Raw genomic sequence first — 19,426 nt, 5'->3', positions numbered from 1 at the left:
AGTAAAGTTGTTACTGTCCTCTAGGGCACCTACCCAGGGGCAGATGTCTTGGGTACCACCTGCTGTGCCAATCCCAGGGCTGCCCAGTTTCCTGCCCACCTCCTGCCCCTAGCCCATTCTTCAGGGCAGCTCTCCTTGTGGGTGTCAGCCTTCCAAACCAGCTAGTTACAATGCCAGGAGGAAAATCTTTGGTTCTCCCCAGCAATCTGCTTACAGTGAGCCTGTGATTAACCTCATTAACACCACAGTCAGCATGCTGCTCAGCCTTACTCAGAACATTAAGAACCAGGAGGGTAGACATTACCCCGCTGGCAGCCCTCTGCCTGGCACTCCCTACCTCGGGGCCTTCAAAAGGTCAGTCACCGTCATCATCACCTGAACAGCTGGAAGTGAGAGGAGCAGATGGAATCCCTGCTCCTGGGTGCCTGCAGGACTACTCTGAAGATTACAGTCTACCGTAAACATGAGCTGGGCATTCCTCAGGGAAGAGCTCACCCGTGCCCCAAAGGGGAAAAATGCAGCTCTTCTAGAAAGCCATACAGCAGAACTCACAATTGGGACAATCAGAAGAGCAAGTCTGTTCCCCAGCTGCCTCCCAGAAACTAATTAATGCTATGGATACAGCTTGCTAATTATTTTCAAAATTACCACCATCTCGAGTGGCCCCGCTGGAGGCTCATGGCCTCTGTAAAGTCTTCCCTGATGCTAGTGGGGCATTGGTGCCTTCCCCTGGGAAGGGCAATTTCATCACAGCCAGGGCACACAATTGGAAATCTATTCACTCACAAATGAGTTCACACTGTTTATCTAAACTCCAAGAGCCAAGTGTCAATTCCATGAGCACAGAAGACATGATTTCTGGTACACATGATTTCTGTCCGGGATCTAGAGACTTCCCAGGGAGTATGAGATGGAATTTAATGAGCATGTGTCTGGTTGGTTAAGACAAACAGACAACCATAACAAAAAACTACAGGTTCACTTTTACTCACCTTGAGCTGAAGAGTCCGCGTGGCCACCAGTCACGCGTGCTGGCGGTAATATCCTACTTCTGCAGGCTTGGCCCTGCCTGTCAGTTATCGCAGTGATATAGCCATGTCAGGGTCTCTGCAGATTGTCTTAAAATACATTCATGCTTATCACTAACGCATAGTTAATGGAGATTATTAGACTCTATCAAAATAATTTGATGCATTTATCGTGAGGCTCTACATTCATTTCTTACAGATGTATTTGTCATATGAGTAGGTACAATTCCTTTATATTATGTCAGTTTCCTTTATAATGTTGTCTGTTTTGTGAATTTATCCGAGACAAACTGTGAGGAGGTGGCCTGTGCTTTTCCCACATGCACAGACAAAAAGGAAGTCATTCAATTAGACAGCAAGTTTTAAAAAATAATCAATAGGACCATTGAGATGGCTCAGTGGGTAAGGCATACCCCCAAGATGGATGACCTAAGTTAAATTCCTAGGTCCTATTTGAAGGTGAGAACTAATTCCCAAAAGTCACCACCCCATCCCTCTGCCACGTAAAAATAAACAAATACATAATAAAAAGAAAAATATGACCTGTGCAAAAGACAGCTCTCACTTCAAAGAGACTAAGAAATAGTTTGTTTGTGAACCAAATTGGAAAGGTCTTGGAACACAGACTCAGGTGGCCTGGAATAACATGTTCATTGTGGAAATGGTCACGTGTGATTTGATTAGCCTCGGAAGTAAAGAAAGTCATAAGGCAATGTATTAATCAACGTTGGTAGGTACCACAAATAGGTGGGTTATGGTGGGAGAAGGTACTATAGGTCTCACATGCAGTCAGTGGACCTTTCTGGTCTTGGAAGTTGGTGTTCTGCTATGAATACAGACCAAAGGTTTTAGCCCGTTGGTCAGAAGGATGGCAGGTCTGATACCCGTGTGCGCAGTGAATGGCTACTGAGAGAATCAAGGCTAGCACTAAACAACTCGACTCCAAACTTCAGCATTCTAGCTTCCCACAATCATGAGGTTATACTCTCTCATCCAGCTCCACAAAACCTTGCACAGAGAAGTGACTTTCCTTTATATTTCAGTTTACATGAACAATTCTGTTACTTCTGCGCATGTTTGTCCTCCTCTCTCCCCAACCCCCCATCCCCAGTATTCAGCTTTTATATGTTGGTGACCTTTATCTGCTCTGAACATTCCAGGTTCTCATTTTCTACCACTGTCCTTTCTACAAGCAATACCCATTCCTGTGGCCAGGAAAGAAAATTCCAGCACCCTGGGCAAATACCACAAGTGTGCAGAAACTGATCCTCTTCTTGGAGACCACCCTGAGTGAGCGAGCTCCACGTGGAGCCTTCCATGTCTCCCAGGCCATCCTCACCCCAAGAGTGAAGACCATTGCCCGAGGCCTGGTGGGGGGCCTCAAGAACACACTAGTTCACAGGTAAGAGGTGACTTCACCCCACAGGTAGGGGTTATGTTATTGTTTCATTGGTGGTGGTGGTGGTGGTTGGTTGATTGGTTGGTTTGGTTAGTTGACTGGTTGGTTGGTTGGTTGGCTGATTTGGTTGGTTTCCTGAGACAGTTCAGGCTGGCCTTGAACTCATAACCTACCCTTCTTTGCTTCCCTGATACTGGAACTATAGGTTCAAATGCCCAGCCTCTTCCGGCCTCCCACAGAAGCACAGACACGTGCACTTAAATGAATACACTTGCATGAACACACACACACACACACACACACACACACACACACATTTATCTTGATTTTATTCTAAACACACAACAGTAAAATTCTAGACTTTGAGAATTACAAAAACAAACAAACACAAAACTTATAAAGTATACTGTTGAAAGCTGTGGGTTCTAGGAGGAATTTCATGAGTAGTACCCAAAGAATCTTGGGACACTTTGCTAAAATGTTTGCATTATTCCATAAATACTCACTCTGATTTGATACCATGACAAACACTCTGAGTCAACGTCGCTGTGTGTTTACTTTATGATGCACACCCGTGGTCCTGTTACAGCCCGTGCAGTTGGCTGTTTAAGCAGTAAACAAGCTGCTGCACTCTGTGCTCGGGACTGAAAGCTGGTCCTTCGGGAATTGGTTCTTCTGTGGTGACTGTGAGTCTCGAGATCCATGCCACAGCCTCCAATACTCCCTTGAGACAGAATTAGGCTTGATATACAGTTAAGCAGGGATCTTGTAGTCATTTTGTATGAGATGATGTTCTTTGTCCTGGGCACCAGTGATTAATGGATAGAGGATGTCAAGAGAGTATATTACATGTCTATGCACGTGTGGGTATATGATGCAGGCTGCAGAAACTAATGTATTTGTGTCTTCGAAAAGTTATGTTCACAAGCATCTGTTTCGAGTTCTGGGTGGTGACTGCAGTTCAGCTAGTGAAAGCTTTGGCCAGTCACGTGGCCAGTCACATGGCCAGTCACATGGCCAGGTAATCTCATCTGGTTCTGAGTTTGGAGAGCACGGTTTCAGATACGAGTCATGTGCCTATTCAGTAGTTTAACAGGCAAACAGCAACTGTGCTCCTCCTCCCTGCCGAAGACTCCTGATAATGGCCACCATGGACATTCTTAGGCAGTTCTTCCTAGTCTCAACCAAATCAGCTGCATTCAGCACAAACAAAGAAATCTTTGGGCTGGCCATGGTGCTGCACACCCGCGATTCCCAGCACTTGGAAAGCTAAGGCAAGAGGGTTGTGAGTTCAAAGCCAGGAGAGGCTATGACTAGGATAAATGGGAATACTCTCTGGCGGGGATGTGGGGGGGGGCGGTGCGGGGGCAAGGGTGTGGTAGAGGTAGACAAGATCCCACTCTGGAGCCCAGGCTGGCTTCAAACTGACACTCTGCAATCCTCCTGCCTCAGTCTAAGAGTGTTGGGAATATAAATGTGAGCTACTATGTTTAACTAAAACAAAACGAAAGAAAAGAACAAAACAACCCCTTAAACCAGTGTGCTATCTCTTTAAAAGATCTGGACTCACAAACTCTCCTTTCCAAATATTGTACACTCATGTTCCCATTCCATTTCCCTCCTTCTTTTGGTAAATTTGCAGTTTACCACTATTTATTCATTCATTTGATAAACTTTGAAGTGTCAGGAGAAACGGAAAGAGTGCCTAGGAAGAGGCAGGTGTAGAGCCCTGGTGAGTCCTGTAGCCTTGGCTCTGTGGACAGTCTTCCAATAAAAATTAGCATGACCGTTTCTAGAGCAGTGTGATGACCGCCCCACTGCAAACCTGCGTGGGCAGCTGTTCTAAGGAAGTACTTCAGACTCAGGATAAAAGTCCTTTACTCTGAATAAAAGGTGCCTTTTGCAAATGATTGAATCTGATTCTTTTGGACAGCCTCTCAAAGAAGAGCAGGGGGACACTATCTAAGACACTTTTTGTCTTATGTAGGACAGTGTTATGCCTAGATCATGGAGTTCCCTCCAAAACTAACTAGGAGATTGAGTCCTGTATGTGTTAGGAATTTTTCCTAACGCGAGCTCTCTGCCGACGCAAAAATCCCAATCAAGCCGACTCATAACAAGACACATTAAAAAAATATCCAGGTTTAATGGGATTCCTGCGCTCTCAGGTGGCCCTGAGGGGGAACCTGGAAGCTGAGAAGGCCACCACCGAGAAGAGAGGAAAGAGATCATGAGGGGACCTTCATGGGAGCAGTTTAAGTAGATTGGGGGAGTGGTCAAGATTTTAACAGCTTGTCTTGACTCTCCTCTGTGGAGGGATCAAGGCTTGGCGGCACAGGGATGAAGCCTCCAAAGATAGAGGCCAGAGACCAGGACTTGGGACTTACAGTATGTAAAAGCAAAGAGCCTTTATTATTACATAAGTTTGCACACTTGGGCTCTTCATGTGTCTATTGTATTGGAGTGATCGGAGAGCCCTGACATCAATTATGGTTTGGTTTTTGTAGTGGCAAAGGTGGGGGTGAGGGATTGCTAAGGTTTAGCACCCCTGATTGGCTGACATTTGTCTAGGGGTGTCCTGGTGAAAAGCGATGGGTGTGTGTTGGCAGCTGTGTGTTTGAACGTTAGGAATTCCCTTTGGATGGTCTGTTCCTGGGTGGTGTTGTGGTAGTTGCAGTTTGTGGTCTTTCTTGGAACCAGGTATCGCCTTCGGGAAAACTACTGAGACTCAGGCTGCTATTGAGTTTGTCATGGCTGGGTCCTACATTAGTCCTCAGGGAAGCTAAGCGAGGCAGCCCAGCAGAGCTTCCAGGAACCAAGGGTCTGTGGGGACTTCTGGGTGTCAGCCAGTGTAGTGTGAGCACTGGTATGAGCACAGATGGTGCCTGTGCCCTGTTTCTTGGGGTCCCCTTGGAGCCCATGACTGAGTTAGTAGCCTGGATCTGGTCGGCTCACACTGGTTGTAGCTGTTAACCCACAATAGTGCTAGACTTTGTTGCTGCCTCAGTCTGGCTGCTCAAGAATCCCAGCCTCTCTATTTGTTGTAATGAAGATAGCATGAGCCCAAAGGCATGGTCTCCTTGCTGGTAGTGAGAATATCCCTTAAAGGAGTAGCCATGTTGGCTTCCCAGCCCTTTATGGTCATGGGAATATTAAGGGTATGATCCTACATCCCTGTGCCTACACATCAACTGGAAAGAGAAACGTGACCCTGGCCAGAAACCAAATGGCAGCAAATCACATGACTGTCCTTTCACCACAGAGTAATCGTAGGCTCTCCCTCCTGAGCGCCAGCACCCTACGAGGCTGTCCTACCTGACTAACTACACAGGGATCCATGTTGTCTAGTTGATCCTACTGATCCGCAGCTCAAACCTGGGGAAGACTGGGAGTGTCTTTCTACTACAGGAGGTAGTTTTCCTCAGTGGGAAGCTAATCCCCAATTCTCAGATGATCTTTGGACGTGAGATTCTGTTCACTGTGGTTCATCATTTTGGAAGGAAGCCACAAACATACATTGCCCATTTACATTGAACTTCTGGCGTAGTTTTGACTAGAAGAATCCTGAAGTTCGAACTTATAATACTCATAGTAATATGAAATACAGGTAAGTTTTGCCTAAGACTGAGGACCAAATGATCACTGAAACTCTGGAAGATGACAAGCTGAGTCAGGAGGCCTGGGGTTGAAGCTTATAGGATCCCTAAAGTATGTTCCCTCTTTACAAATCCTTGCATTAAAATTCTAATCCAGTCAGTTTGTAATTGTGCCCTCAAAAGGCAGAGGCAGACAGATCTTTGTAAATCTGAGGCCAGCCAGAGCTATATATAGTGAGCCCCTGTCTCAAATTGTAGCAAGTTTTCTTGTTAGACTTTATTGGGGGGCAGCTAGTCAGTCCCCCAGTTGTGACATGGAGACTTATTAATATGAAAGCTTGGCTCTTATAACTTAAATTAGCCTGAACCTATTAATTTATGTTCTGTCATGTGGCTTTTTACCTCTCTTTCATTCTGTATGTCTTCCTCCGCGTCTCATTGGCCTTTCTTGGGCACCTAGCTTCATCTGGAGTCCCCTCTCTCTCCAGAAGTCCCACCTGTTCTCTCCTGACTAGCTATTGGCCATCCAGCTTCCTATTAAACCAATCCAGAGGCACATCTTCACGCAGTGTAAACAAATAAATATACTGTAGCATCAAGTAGAATAAAACCCTAATCCTTTCTCCTTTGAATATGAGTTATTTGAAGAAATGGCCTTTTAAAGTGGTAATTAAGTTGAAAGGCCTTTAGGCCCAATCCCGCTGTGCCCACACTGAAGTCCAAAGGAAATGTAAACCAAGGGGAGACAATAGAAACTAAACAGGCCGCACCAGCCAGTAATCCTGAGACTTCAAGAGGCAACGGATAAGCAGACATTCAAGGTCACCTTGGGATATACTACGCTGTGTCCAAAAACAAACAAAGAGGTCCTAGAGGTCTGTGTAGGTACACTGAGAAAATACCACGGGGTGAGGGGCAGTGGAATTTGGGCAGGAGGAAATGACCTACAAGGCCTCAGATAAAGGCCACCCTGCAGGATCTTAATCTTGTGCTGACAGTCTCTAGAACAGGAGGGCGTAACTTCAGTTCTTTGAAATCACTAGTGTGTGTGTGTGTTGTTTCGGCACCCCAAGTGAATTAACACAGTCCCCCACGGGCAATGGGGTGACCCTGTACAAGTTCTTGAAATCTCTGGGTTGTGATTTGCTTCACCCCTGGGAAATCTGAAAATGCACGTGACGGTGACTGGTAAAGAAATGAGGTGGCCTCAAGGTCGAAGGGAAGTTTGAAGCCAGTGCTGCAGCCCATGGGATTGCTGTCAGCGGATACCTGGCCCAGCCGAGATCTGCAAAGTTCTCTGTTCCTGATCAGTGCCAGCGGGTTCCACGTTTCCCTTTACGTCAACCGGTTCATTTGATACTAGCCCTGGGCAAGCTTGACACACGCTACCCAAAGCTAACACAGACCTCTTTGTCCCTGGAGACCAGGGTTACATAGTTTTTCCCCAAAGCTCCGTTCATGCTCTTGGAATCCTCCAAAGTGTGGCTCTGGCTGCGATGGTGGCGGCGGTGGTGATGGTGGATCCAGGCTGTCGGGCATCATTTTCCCAGAATGACCAGCAGATGGCGTAGGATCTCCAAACATAGGCACTGACAAAGGCTGTTTTCAAATCGTGAATGTAGACAGGCTCACTACCATGTCCTTCATTTAGATTGCTGTGAATTATTGGTCTTTGTCTGTAACAGGGTTCTGTGTTTTTAGTTCCTCTTCTCAGCATTTTGTTGTGTGGATATAGTAAGGAATTTCTTACCCACACTCCTCAAATCTTTCTCTCTCTACTTTTTTACTCATTTGCTGAGGATCTCTTTTCCTTGGCCAAATACATAGCACATGCAGTAAGCGGGCATTTTTCTGAACACTTTCTGTGTATGTACTATTTTACTATCTTTCTGATGCACCCTGTCTCCCAGGGAAGTGGAGCAGAGGGACAAGCAATTTTAGTAAACTAAGTTCTTCAAGAGTCCCAGATAAAAATGAAGGACAATCGTGAGTCACAACCAGCTATTAAAATAAAAATGTAAGTTGATCTATAAGACATTTTTTTAAGTCCTTGGTAAAATGTAGATCCCCTCCCCTCCCCCCCCGAATAAGAGAAGAACTCAGTTTTTATCACCATAAGATGAAGGAAGAGGAGGTGGAAAATGCAGCCATAGTCTAAACATCACTTTAGAAGACCAAGAAAGGAATACACGCCATGGCAGAAGGGAGGGCAGCTTCAAAGGAGAATATAGACATGGGGCAAGTGGCAACCAGGGAGGGCATGAGTCACAGAAGAGAAGAGGCATCCATGTTAGTTAGAGAAATCCAACCCAAAGAATTCCCGGTCCCGCCATCAAATGTGAGCCGGTTTCCACCTTCCTTTGCTGGGGAGCATTTGGTGAGCAGAGCTGTGTTTACCAGGATGTAAGACAGTGAGTAGCCTTGGCTGCTCTCTTCTGCCCTTCTGTGGTTCTTCACATTTAGGTCACATTGGATTGAAAGTGTTGTTTACGTCACTGGCTCTGAGCCTCTGTCACATCGGAAGCCTTCTGTTTATAAAATAACCCCAGCAACTGTATTCGAGAGGCAGCTGATTAAATACTAGTCTGTTACAGGAGGCATGCACAGTACTGGGTTAACTCTCTGTGTGGAAAACAAACCCTGACCCTTACCTTATGCCTTTTGCAAAAATTGACTGCTGTCTTAGGGTTCCTGTCGCTGGGAAGAGACACAGGCCACAACCCCAGCAACTCTCGTAAAGAAAACATTTGATTGGGTGGCTCGCTTATAGTTTCAGAGGTTCAGCCCATTATCATCATGATAGGGAGCATGGCAGCTTACAGGCAGATACTGGGCAGTTTCTTGAGCATAGGAAACCTCAAAGCCAGCCCTCACAGTGACACACTTCATGTAACAAGGCCATGCCCCTACAATAAAGCCACGCCTCCTAATGGTGCTACTTTCTGAGATTATGGGGGTCAGTTGCATTCAAACTATTACACTGGCAATAGCTTTAGAAAGTAAAAGAAAGGAGAAGCCCCTGATGCTTTCAGAAAACAGGGGAGGACATCTTTGGGATCCAATTCCTTTATTTAGATTCTATGAACACCCCTACACACATGCACATACCCTAATAAGGACACAGCACTATTTTTTACATATTTTTAATTTTTTAAAACAATTTTTTCTCATTTTGCATACCAATCCTAGTTCCCACTCCCTCCCCTCTTCCTTCTCCTTCCACTTTTACCCCATTTCCCTCCCAATCCACTCCTCCGAGAGGGTAAGGTTTCCCATGGGGAGTTAACGATATCTGGCACCCAACTTTGAGGTAGGACCAAGGTACTCCCTCTATATCTAGGCTGAGCAAGGTATCCCTCCAAAGAGAATGGGCTCCAAAAAGTCAGGTCAAGCACTAGGAATAAATCCTGGTCCCACAGACTGCCTAAGCCACACAACTGTCACCCATATTCAGAGGGCCTAGTTTGGTCCTATGCAGGTTCCCCTGCTACCAGTCCAGCCAATCCCTCTAGACCAGGTCAGCTGTCTCTGTGGGTATCCCCATCATGGTCTTGACCCCTTTGTTCATATTCTCCCTTCTTCCTCTCTTCAAATGGACTCTGGGAGCTCAGCCCAGTGCTTAGCTGTGGATCTCAGCATCTGCTTCCATCATTTACTGAATGAAGGTTCTATGATGACAGTTAGGGTAGTCAGAAATCTGATTACAGCGGAAAGCCAGTTCAGGCACTCTCTCCGCTTTTGCTTAGGGTCTTAGCTGGGGTCATCCTTGTGGATTCCTGGGAACTTTCCTAGTGCCAGGTTTCTCGATAGCCCCATTCCTTGCTCTTCCTCTCTGCCCTTCTTCCATCTCAACTATCCTATTCCCTCATGTTCTCTACTCCCTTCCCTCCCCCCCCCAATTCCACCCCCACCCCCTGCCATGCTCCTGATTTTATCAGGAGATCTTGTCTATTTTCCCTTCCAAGGGCAATTCATGTTATGTCTCTCTTAGGGTTCTCCTTGTTCCCTAGCTTCTTTGGGGCTGTTGGCTGGCTTTATGTTCCTTTTATTATATTTAGATATGTTCCTTGTATTCCTGATCTCCCCAAGACCTTTGTTGGATTTTGACTAAGGCTTTTTCAGGCTCTAAGGAGATGATAATGTGGGTTTTTTTTTCTTTCAGTTTATTTATATGGTTGATTGCATTGACAGATTTTTGTGTGTTGAACCATCCCTGACTCTCTGGGATGAAGCCAACTTGATTATGGTGGATTTTTTTTGATACATTCTTATATTTGATTTACAAGCATGGTTTATTGAGTATTTTTACATCAATGTTTATGAGATCAGTCTGTAATTCTCGTTCTTAGTTGAGTCTTTGTGTGGTCTGAGTATCAGAGTGACTGTGGCCTAGTAAAAGGAGTTTGGCAATGTTCCTTCTATTCCTATTGTTTGAAACAATTTGAGAGTATAAGTATTAATTCTTCTTTAAAATTTTGGTAGGTAGAATTCTGAAACCATATGTCCCTGGGATTTTTTGTTTGTTTTTTTTTTTGTTTTAATTTTTTTTGGAAGACTTTTAATGACTGCCTTTATTTCCTTAGGGGTGATAGGTCTATTTAAATTATTTATCTGGCGTTGGTTTAATTTTGGTATATGGTATCTACTCAGAAAAATATCCATTTCTGATGTGGGAGTGTCATATATCCGTTGCTTTCATTGGTTAATTAATAAAGAAACTGCTTGGCCTGATAGGTTAGAACATAGGTGGGTGGAATAAACAGAACAGAATGCTGGGAGAAAGAGGAAGTGAGCTTAGACACTATGCTACTTTTCTCTGGGGCAGATGCGAAGAAGCTCCGACCCAAGATGGATGTAGGCTAGAATCTCCCTGGTAAGTCACCACCTCATGGTGCTACACACATTAATAGAAATGGGCCAGGCAGTGTTTATATGAATACAGTTTGTGTGTTATTATTTCGGGTATAAAGCTAGCTGGTGGCCAGAAGCCGGGCGGTGGAACACAGCCTGTAGCTCCTTCAACAGAATGGTGCCCAACGTGGGGCTCGAACCCACGAACCTGAGATTAAGAGTCTCATGCTCTACAGATTGTTTTTATCTTAGTTTTTTGGCTTTCTTTAAGAGATTTATTGATTTCTTCCATTTTCTTATTTTCCTCCATTTCCTTAAGAGAGCTTTTCATTTCTTCCTTAAGGGTCTCTATCATCTTCATAAAGTTATATTTAAAGTTGTTTTTTCCTGCTTCTGGATTAGAAGGTTCAGGTCTTGCTCTTGTAGGACCACTAGGTTCTGGTGTTGCCATTTTGTTCTGGAGGTTATTGAGTATGTTCTTGCATTGGTAGCGACCCATCTCTTCTTCTAATCAGTACAGGCAATGTCTTTGCCTTTTGGTCTAATCCTTGCAATTGGTGTCTGTGTCTTAGGTATCCTCTCTTGGACTGATGGTTGCAGCTGTCTGTGTCTCAGGAGCTGCTCTTGGTCTGTTCTGTGCAGTCTTTGTGTCTCAGAGAGCAGATGAGTTCTCAGGGGATGGGTGGGTTTGGGGGCAGAGAGGAACTTGTAGATTACAGGGTCTGATGGGGTGGTGCTGGAGCAGCCTGTCTGCAGGAGGCTTGCCAGACGACCAGCTAGCTAGGACAGGCGAGGTGGGTGGGAGAAGGGCCTGGGGTTTTGCCCAAGGGCTTATATAGCCTAGAGACTGGGCTGTCCAGGTGGGGGGGGGGGGGGCTAGTCACTCACATCTTGTCTGCGCTGTGCAGTAGCGGTCTGTGTCTCAGTGAGCCACTGAGGTCACAGGTGATGGGTGGGTTTGGAGTCAGAGTAGGACTTGTAGATTATGGGGTTCAAAGGACCACATCAATTTTTTTAAGAGAAAGAAAAATGATTAACAAATTACACTCCATCAAAAATTAAGGAATTCAATCCAATCAAAATATTTCATTGAGAATGTTAAAGGCAAGTTACAGGATAGAAGAAATATTTGCAAAATATTTCGTACAAAACGGTAGTATTTAGAATGTAAACATAATTTCTAAAACTCAACATTTAAAAGAACAAAGGGCAAATACTATCAAAACACATTGCATGAAAGTCTAGAGAACAAATGAAAATACAAAAAGAATATATGAAAATTAAATGGAAAAAATTGTCAAAGTGTTGGATAGGTATAAAGAAGGTACACAGTGGCCGTTAGACCTCCTGCTTCAACCTTCCATGTGCTTGGATTACAGGTATGAGTCCCCATACTTTATTTATAATAACGAGACTTCAAAACACTAGAGAGACCAATTTTTCGGGATAATATTAACTGTCCAGAGCTTTTCTTCTCTGTTGGTGGGACTGGCAGTTTCTTATAAAACTAAATATAAGTAAACCCTCTCACAGGCCAGTTTTGTCCCATGATTTTTATCCAAGAAAAATAAAATGATACCCATAAAAAGACTCATAGAAGAATGCCCATAATAGTTTATTCATAATTACCCAAAATTGAAAACAACTGGTGTATCTAACAATAAGAACATGGGTAAGCTATGTTGTAGTCATACAATGGGATAATATATGGAGCTATAAGAAAAAATGCAATTAATTACATGCACATTGACAGATTTAAGGGTTTTATATGTTTCTAAGTGGAGTATGTCAAAAATAGAAGCAACATTGACAGGAAGATAGTGATGCATGAATAGATATGTAACAAGCAAAATAGTAACATATTAGTGGTAAAAGATGGGGTAGATCCACTTACCACAACAGTTCTTTCAGTTTGCCATATATTTGAGATTTTTCATGAGGAATTCTAAAAACCTAACAACGAGAGGACTGTTGGACTTGGTATTGTGAATCCTGTCATTCTGGCTGTCTTTTGGATCTGTGAGTAGTTTCTTGCATAAGAGAAACCTTGGAAAGATAAGTTCTCAGGTGGGATGATAATTCCATATCCATATCCATGGGAATATAAGGCTTTTGTGAGTCTCACCTCAGGGAGTTGTGTGTTTCTGTTATACTTCCTGTAGTAAGAAAAACAAACATTTTATTTCCATTTCTGGAGTTGTCTAACGACTACTATCTCTCTGTTTTCTTTTCACCCAATACTTCCTCTATGTAGGAATCTCCCTGCCATCCTTGACTGGGTGAAGACTCAAAAGCCTGGAGCCATGGGTGTCAACATCATCACATCTGACTTCGTGGACCTGGTGGACTTTGCCACAACTGTGATTGAACTGAATGACCTTCTAGAGGACCAAGCTCTGACTAAATGTTGAATTAATGCTATGTTTAATTTCATGTTGAGATTGTTGATCTAAGGTAGGATTCTAGAGGGTTCCAGTTAGGATGGCTCACTCCCAGGCAGTCATGGTGAAGTGAGGAAGAGAAAGACACAGAGCCATTTGGATAGAACTCCCGGGATTTTCATGCATTTCCCCAAATGAGACTTTTAAAAACTTAAGTCTAAGGGAAGAGTGCGTATTTTATATGGCCAAGGTCAGGACCTACCTAGTGGCTTTTGGTCACAAATGGAAAAAGGAAGTATGGTTTCCAGGTTCCATGAGCTATGCAACATCTTAATCTAATCGTCCCAACTTCCTGTTATCTTCTGTGGGCATTTGCGCCTGTGTGAAGGCTACATTGGAAAGGCATTCCTGGCCAGAAGAATGGCAATGGCACATACAGGCACGGACCCCCCTCTGGGAGGTCTTTGTCATTAACCTAGAACTCTGAGGGGCTCCTAGGGAGACAAGCACAGGGCCCTCTCTTGAACTGTACAATATCACCACTTCTCTATGGGAGCAAGACGTGTTTATAATGTCACTCTTCAGCCACAGGCTGGCTCTGGAAGTGGTTCCCTTAATTCTTCATGTAAAAAGTACACACTACCCTTGGTTGGCATCAGAAATGTGTTTCCCTATCTGAAAGTATTGGTTCCTTTCATTTCCTTTTGGGCCCATTTTCCCATTTCCTTTTCTTTAAAATGAAAGGAACGGTGGTAGGGAATCTTTTGTGCGAGGGCCCAATAAGAGCTAAACATGCATGTGTGTTGCATGCCAGAATTCTTTGATTTAATCTTGTAGCTCTCTCCCCAAATGACTATCAGGCAAGCACCTGCATCATTTTGGCACTGTCCTATTTGTATGAGGTCTTCACGCAGATACCGGAATCCCATTTTATGGTGGTCTGCCTGGAGCCTGGTCTGCTGCGGGTCACAATGCTAAGCAGAAGTCTGATTGTTCGTTACACAAGGAGGCTGACACAGGACGTGTGGGACCGTGCAATGCATTACAGGAGCAAGCTCCAAGTGCGTTTGGAACTAATCTGCAACTCCATGCAAACAAGACTACCTCGGAGACATTTAGGGTGACTTGTAGATCGCCGAGTGAGAAAGAAAAGCAATGCTGGAACATTTCCACCTGTTTTTCCGTTTGATCTTTTTCCTGTGGATTGTTCTGCCAACCAAGCAGCACTGCATGAGAGCTTGGAAACTCAAGAGAAAAATTTTTTTTAATTGATAAGTGGTGTGTTTTTTTTATTGATAAGAGACCTCTTTCATTTCCTTTGCTTTGTACCTGTATTTATTCATTATTTATTCATAGAGTAAGTATCTGCAGTGCTTACTGCCTCAAGAGCACTCACACAGATGTTTACTGGACTTTTCCTACCCAGGACGGATGCTGCTGTGGTCTTCCACCCCTGCACTGGTTGGTGCACCTCAGGGCTGTGAATGACCTTGTTCTTTGCTGTAGATGTCCTACCCCACCCCCATCTTGATAAGGGTGGTGTATAGGTGTGGATGCGATCCAGGAAGCCACTGCCAAAGGCCTAGATGTAGACCGGGACAGAGGTGAAAGGGTCATGACAAACTACACAGGCATTTCTGTAGAGCATTGGCTAGGAATAACAGCCTAGAAGAAGCATGAGCATGTTTTGGTACCCCTCAGCCCTATCTGAGAATCCCTGAGGAGGTGTCCGATTCCCAGCTCCTAAGGAGGACTATAAAGAGGCAATCCTGAGTGGAGAGAATGCTGGACCCTGTCCGAGAAGTTCTCCTATCTCTACTTCGGTTTCCTAGTCAGAAGTGCATGCTTGCTCTAGTGGGGGTAATCTTGGGTGAGCTATTGAAAACACACGCATGCCCCTCACTGCTGATCATCTGGCCTTTTTTTCTTCCTAAAGTAATTTAGGCCTTGACTTTTTAATCTCCGTAGTTCATGGAGGCCACAGCACAAACACCTCTGGGAATACCTGCTTTAACTTCTCCTGTTCTTGCATACTAATCCCTCCCAGAGGAGGTTTCCAGAATGATCTTGTCAAATTTGATGGAGCCTTCTTTTCTGCACGGAGCTTCTTTAATGGCATTGGAATGTGTACCCTCATTATCTTAATTTTCCTCCAATTATGATACCGAGCCCCTCGGAGAAGCTCTGAAAACCTTGGCTTTTAGTTTTGTTTTTAATTATTGCATTTTGTTTGTTTGGTTTGGTTCGAATTCTCAATCCTTTACCAGGGACTAGATCATTCTCCATCCGTTAACCCTTTGTTACTTGGCAAAGAGGTACGAAGACAAAAATAAGAGGCATTCTGCTCTGTGTAATCGGAGCCTCAGCTTTGCCCAGGTGCTTGGTGCTATGTGGCTCAGTGTGACAGCAGGTATCTGCCCTGGATATGTGTTTCACTTTAAGGCTGTCGACTGTTCAGTGAATTTTTTACTTCATCCATTGTCTCGGTTCTGACATACATAGTTGTACTTCACTTCTGACGTCCACATGCACCTCCGTGTTTGCATGCATAACACAGAAACACAGCACACTTCCACGGCCACGTGCACAGGCCTCCTGCTCCTGTAGTGAGTGCACGTCCAAGCTCTTCCACGCTGCTTTAGGGGCTCAGCCTTGTTGATATGGGAAAGTCTGGGAGGTAGCAGGGAGAGGCTTATTCACAATCTTCCCTAGGAAGTACTCCAATCTCTGCCCTGAGACAAAAGCTTCTTATATGCTGTAAAGGCTGTGGCATGTATTCTGTTCCTTGACGACCAGGCAGAAACTTGGGTGAGCTGGACAGAATAGCAACAGAATATAGGCCCCATGTCTTATTCTGCAATAATGATCAGTAAGAATTCTGACCCAAACATATGACACGTTCTTGAAAATCCTGGGAATCATTCAGATCAAAATAAGGCTCTCAAAATGATTCAGAATCGATTTCAAGAGCAACTAGAATGCTGGTTTACTAACTTAGAATCTGGGCCCATTTTTATCTGATTCTCCGCACCATCCCAACACAGCCATATTTCCTTCATGGCCCAGACCTTTTTAGGTTTCTGTGGCTTGAAACTGTCTCAAAGCCTAAACCTATTGAAAGTTCCATGTATGTTATGGATAGAGACAATGTTCTCAGGACTGAACAGACAGCTCAGGGTGGACCTGATGGAAGGAACTGACGGGTGTTGAGGATGTGGTCTGATATCATGGCAGTCTTAGAAGTCACGCAAAAAAAAAAAAAATTCCTTGTATTTGCTGCTTGATATGCATCATTTCCTTTATTGCCAGGTCTAGACCCCTGATTTTTTTTTTAGAACATTTGATCTAGAATTCAAATCCAGGATTTTATTTACATGCAAAGAAAAGCACAAGATCTGAGCAGGGGCAATGACAAACCTTAAGAATCTCAGGCCTTTCATAATTTCATGTTCACATCTGAAAATTTATGTTTCTTTCCACGAAAGCAAGGAAATGCACATTGCAGCATTCTGAGGTGAAATGGAGCTTTCTGGTGTGTCGGGACAGCCGTGTGGGTTGTTTTCAGTCTTACCAGTAGGAAGTAATCCCAAAGAAACGTGATACAACCCAGTCATTAGCACACAGTGAAAGGTACGAAAGGTTGCTGCTTTTCTCTGAGAAGCAAAAGGGCTACAGAGTGACGTCATTACAGATGTTTTATGATGTACGTGACTGCCTATTAAGTTCTGGGAAGCAGAACAGAAGAATGAAAGGGTCACAGTCACGTGGTCTTTTCTCTTAGCTGAGCAACTGACCCGAGGCTAACCTGTCCTTTGTTCTTTCATCTTTAGTAACGTTGCCAATCTCAGTTTACTAGTTCATGGTGTATATAAGGTCCTAGGGCTTAGATGCCTTGCACTCTGGGCTGTACCTTTGCAAGGATTCTTCCCTCTGTACACATGTGCAGAGAATATGGTTGGGGTCATTGTCCAAGAGTGTGGTACAGCCTGATTGAACTTGACTATGTATTATACTTTCTGGAGTCTGAATAATGTGTGGGGCTCAAAGAAATATGCCAAAATGTATGTTGGCCCCTGAGAGGTGGGCTTTCTCAACATGTCAGCAGGAATCAATAGACACTGAGGATATCAGACATCAGAGCTGACAGGAAGCTCGTTTGGTACAGCATAGAAGAGCATGGATGTCCCTCTAAATCCCATCATCTTCTAGTACATCTTAACCTTCATCTGCAGATGCTTCCTGTAGGTGGTACCCTGGTTTCATGACACAATAGTGTCACCTTGGGACACAGGAGAGTGAACTGAATGAATAACAAGAAGTATTGACATAAACTTCCCCTTAATTCCAGATTGTTCTAATCAGCTCTTTACTGCCCCAAGAGACCTCCTATTTCCACAACCTTTGAATTCCCCAACTTCCTGCTACAAACCCTGGCACTAATGGCCATATGTCTGAGCTAGCCTAACTCGGAAACAACCCTACAGTGATGCTAATGATTTTTTTTTTAAAAAAAGAGCAAAGTTTTAGAAACTGTTAAAAATATTCTGAGATAAGGATATTCTGCTTTAGATAATGTGTTTTAGCATCCACTCTGGCAAACTTGTTCTTAGGATTTATCAAACCCATATTAAAACAAAATGATTTGAATAAACCACTTCCCTCCATTCTTTGGGGAAATTCAGAAGCATGGCTGTGAAGACAACTGCATCACCAGTCTAGAGGCATTTGCTGTCACTCTTCCGCATTCCCTTCATAGAGTGCTACTTCCTCCTATCTCCCAGCATTCCCATCATCTGCCAATGACGTCATCACAAGAGGCTGACAGAAGGTTTCCTCTGACTGTAGTGGTAGCTTTTTTTAGCTTTCTCAATTGCATCCTTCTGCCTCCTGCTTCCACCCAGTCCATAGAACTATGCTTAATTGGAGCCCTGAAGTTGGGACCAATACTTAATTCAGATAGCACAGGCTTGTTCTCAGTGCTAAGCCCACTACAAAGCACAGCACTTTGAAAAGTCACATAGGCCTTTGGCAGCTCTGTACAGTTGCAATGTCACACCTGTTTTCAGTTCATAGCACTAAGGACATGTCAGCTATTGACCTAGAGTATCAAGATGATAAATCTTAGATCATATTTTAGAAATAATATTACCTTGCTGCTACTAATTATTACCCCAGTCAGTATTCATAAGTATTAACTGCAGGTTGTGTATGCATTATTTGTATTGTGAATATACCAACTGTAACACTTAGCCCCTCCTGATCAGTAATTTAAAATCACAGAAATTGTCATAGTAAAAATAAGTCTTGGTCAGTTCAGATAATTCGTATATCTGATAAATACTGTAATGGAGACTGTGTTTTATCTTCTGTTACTTGATTTACACTGCAACGCATGTGGTTTGCTAAACTTAAGAAATAATAATCAGTTTTACCAATTTTAAGGTTAGGGATAAAATTGTGCATATATGCTGCTTGATACTCTGAAATGTATTTGTGGTTTGTCACCTTCATACATATGCCACTTGGCTTCTTTCCCTTTAGGAAATAATTGTTCAATTATATCTCTTTCTTCTTTCTTGTGACCTGGATTAAATCACATGATTCATCCTAAAATATTGTGATGCCACAATACCTCATTTTAACTGTGAAAAAAATGTTAATAGCTCTGATCATATGATGCATTTCCTTGTGTTGGATTTGAGCCACTTATCAAGGTTTAATCTTAGTAATAAACATGAATCTTTAATAGCCGTGATTCCTTGGTTTGAACGAGCGTGTTCTTACTGACCTACGTCTGCCTCTGTTTTAAAGAGCTGAAGAGTCGATATGAAGAAGACCGAGTGTGGAATGTGTTCGCAGCCATGTCTACAAGCCTCCTTCAAGCTTCTCCTTAGCACTTCAATTATTTCTGTTAAAGTTAGCAGAGACTTTAGTGACATCCAGAGTCTCACTGGATCACCATCCCTGGCTCACCCTAATTTGAATGATTGCTGAATGCAAAAATACTCAGCAATAACCTAGCCACACATACAATGAATAAATAAGAGTAATCTGCCATTTCTGCTGCAATGGAGATCACAGTATCTTCTTTTAATTACTTTTAATGGAATATCTAGGTCTACTTCATTTCCTTAAACCACTCCCCATTCTTTTTTTGCCTTATAAGTTTCA

The 19,426-nt window shown here is 43.6% G+C and overlaps 1 protein-coding gene across 1 annotated transcript in view; it reads left to right on the top strand.

Annotated features, from left to right (window-relative positions):
* Positions 1-19,010, top strand: part of Plcxd2 (phosphatidylinositol specific phospholipase C X domain containing 2) — a 59,735-nt gene extending 40,725 nt beyond the window's left edge. The window contains exons 3-4 of the mRNA XM_075963964.1: positions 2,189-2,430; positions 13,129-19,010. Coding sequence (XP_075820079.1) covers positions 2,189-2,430; positions 13,129-13,285 — 399 coding nt within the window. The 3' untranslated portion in view covers positions 13,286-19,010. The remainder of the gene's footprint in view (positions 1-2,188; positions 2,431-13,128) is intronic.
* Positions 19,011-19,426: the final 416 nt, after the last annotated feature.

This window comes from Microtus pennsylvanicus, chromosome 1 (genome assembly GCF_037038515.1).
Source record: "Microtus pennsylvanicus isolate mMicPen1 chromosome 1, mMicPen1.hap1, whole genome shotgun sequence".
NCBI classification, from domain to species: domain Eukaryota; kingdom Metazoa; phylum Chordata; class Mammalia; order Rodentia; family Cricetidae; genus Microtus; species Microtus pennsylvanicus.
The sequence above is the reverse complement of the archived record's forward strand: the minus strand, read 5'-3'. Positions and strand labels throughout refer to the sequence as shown.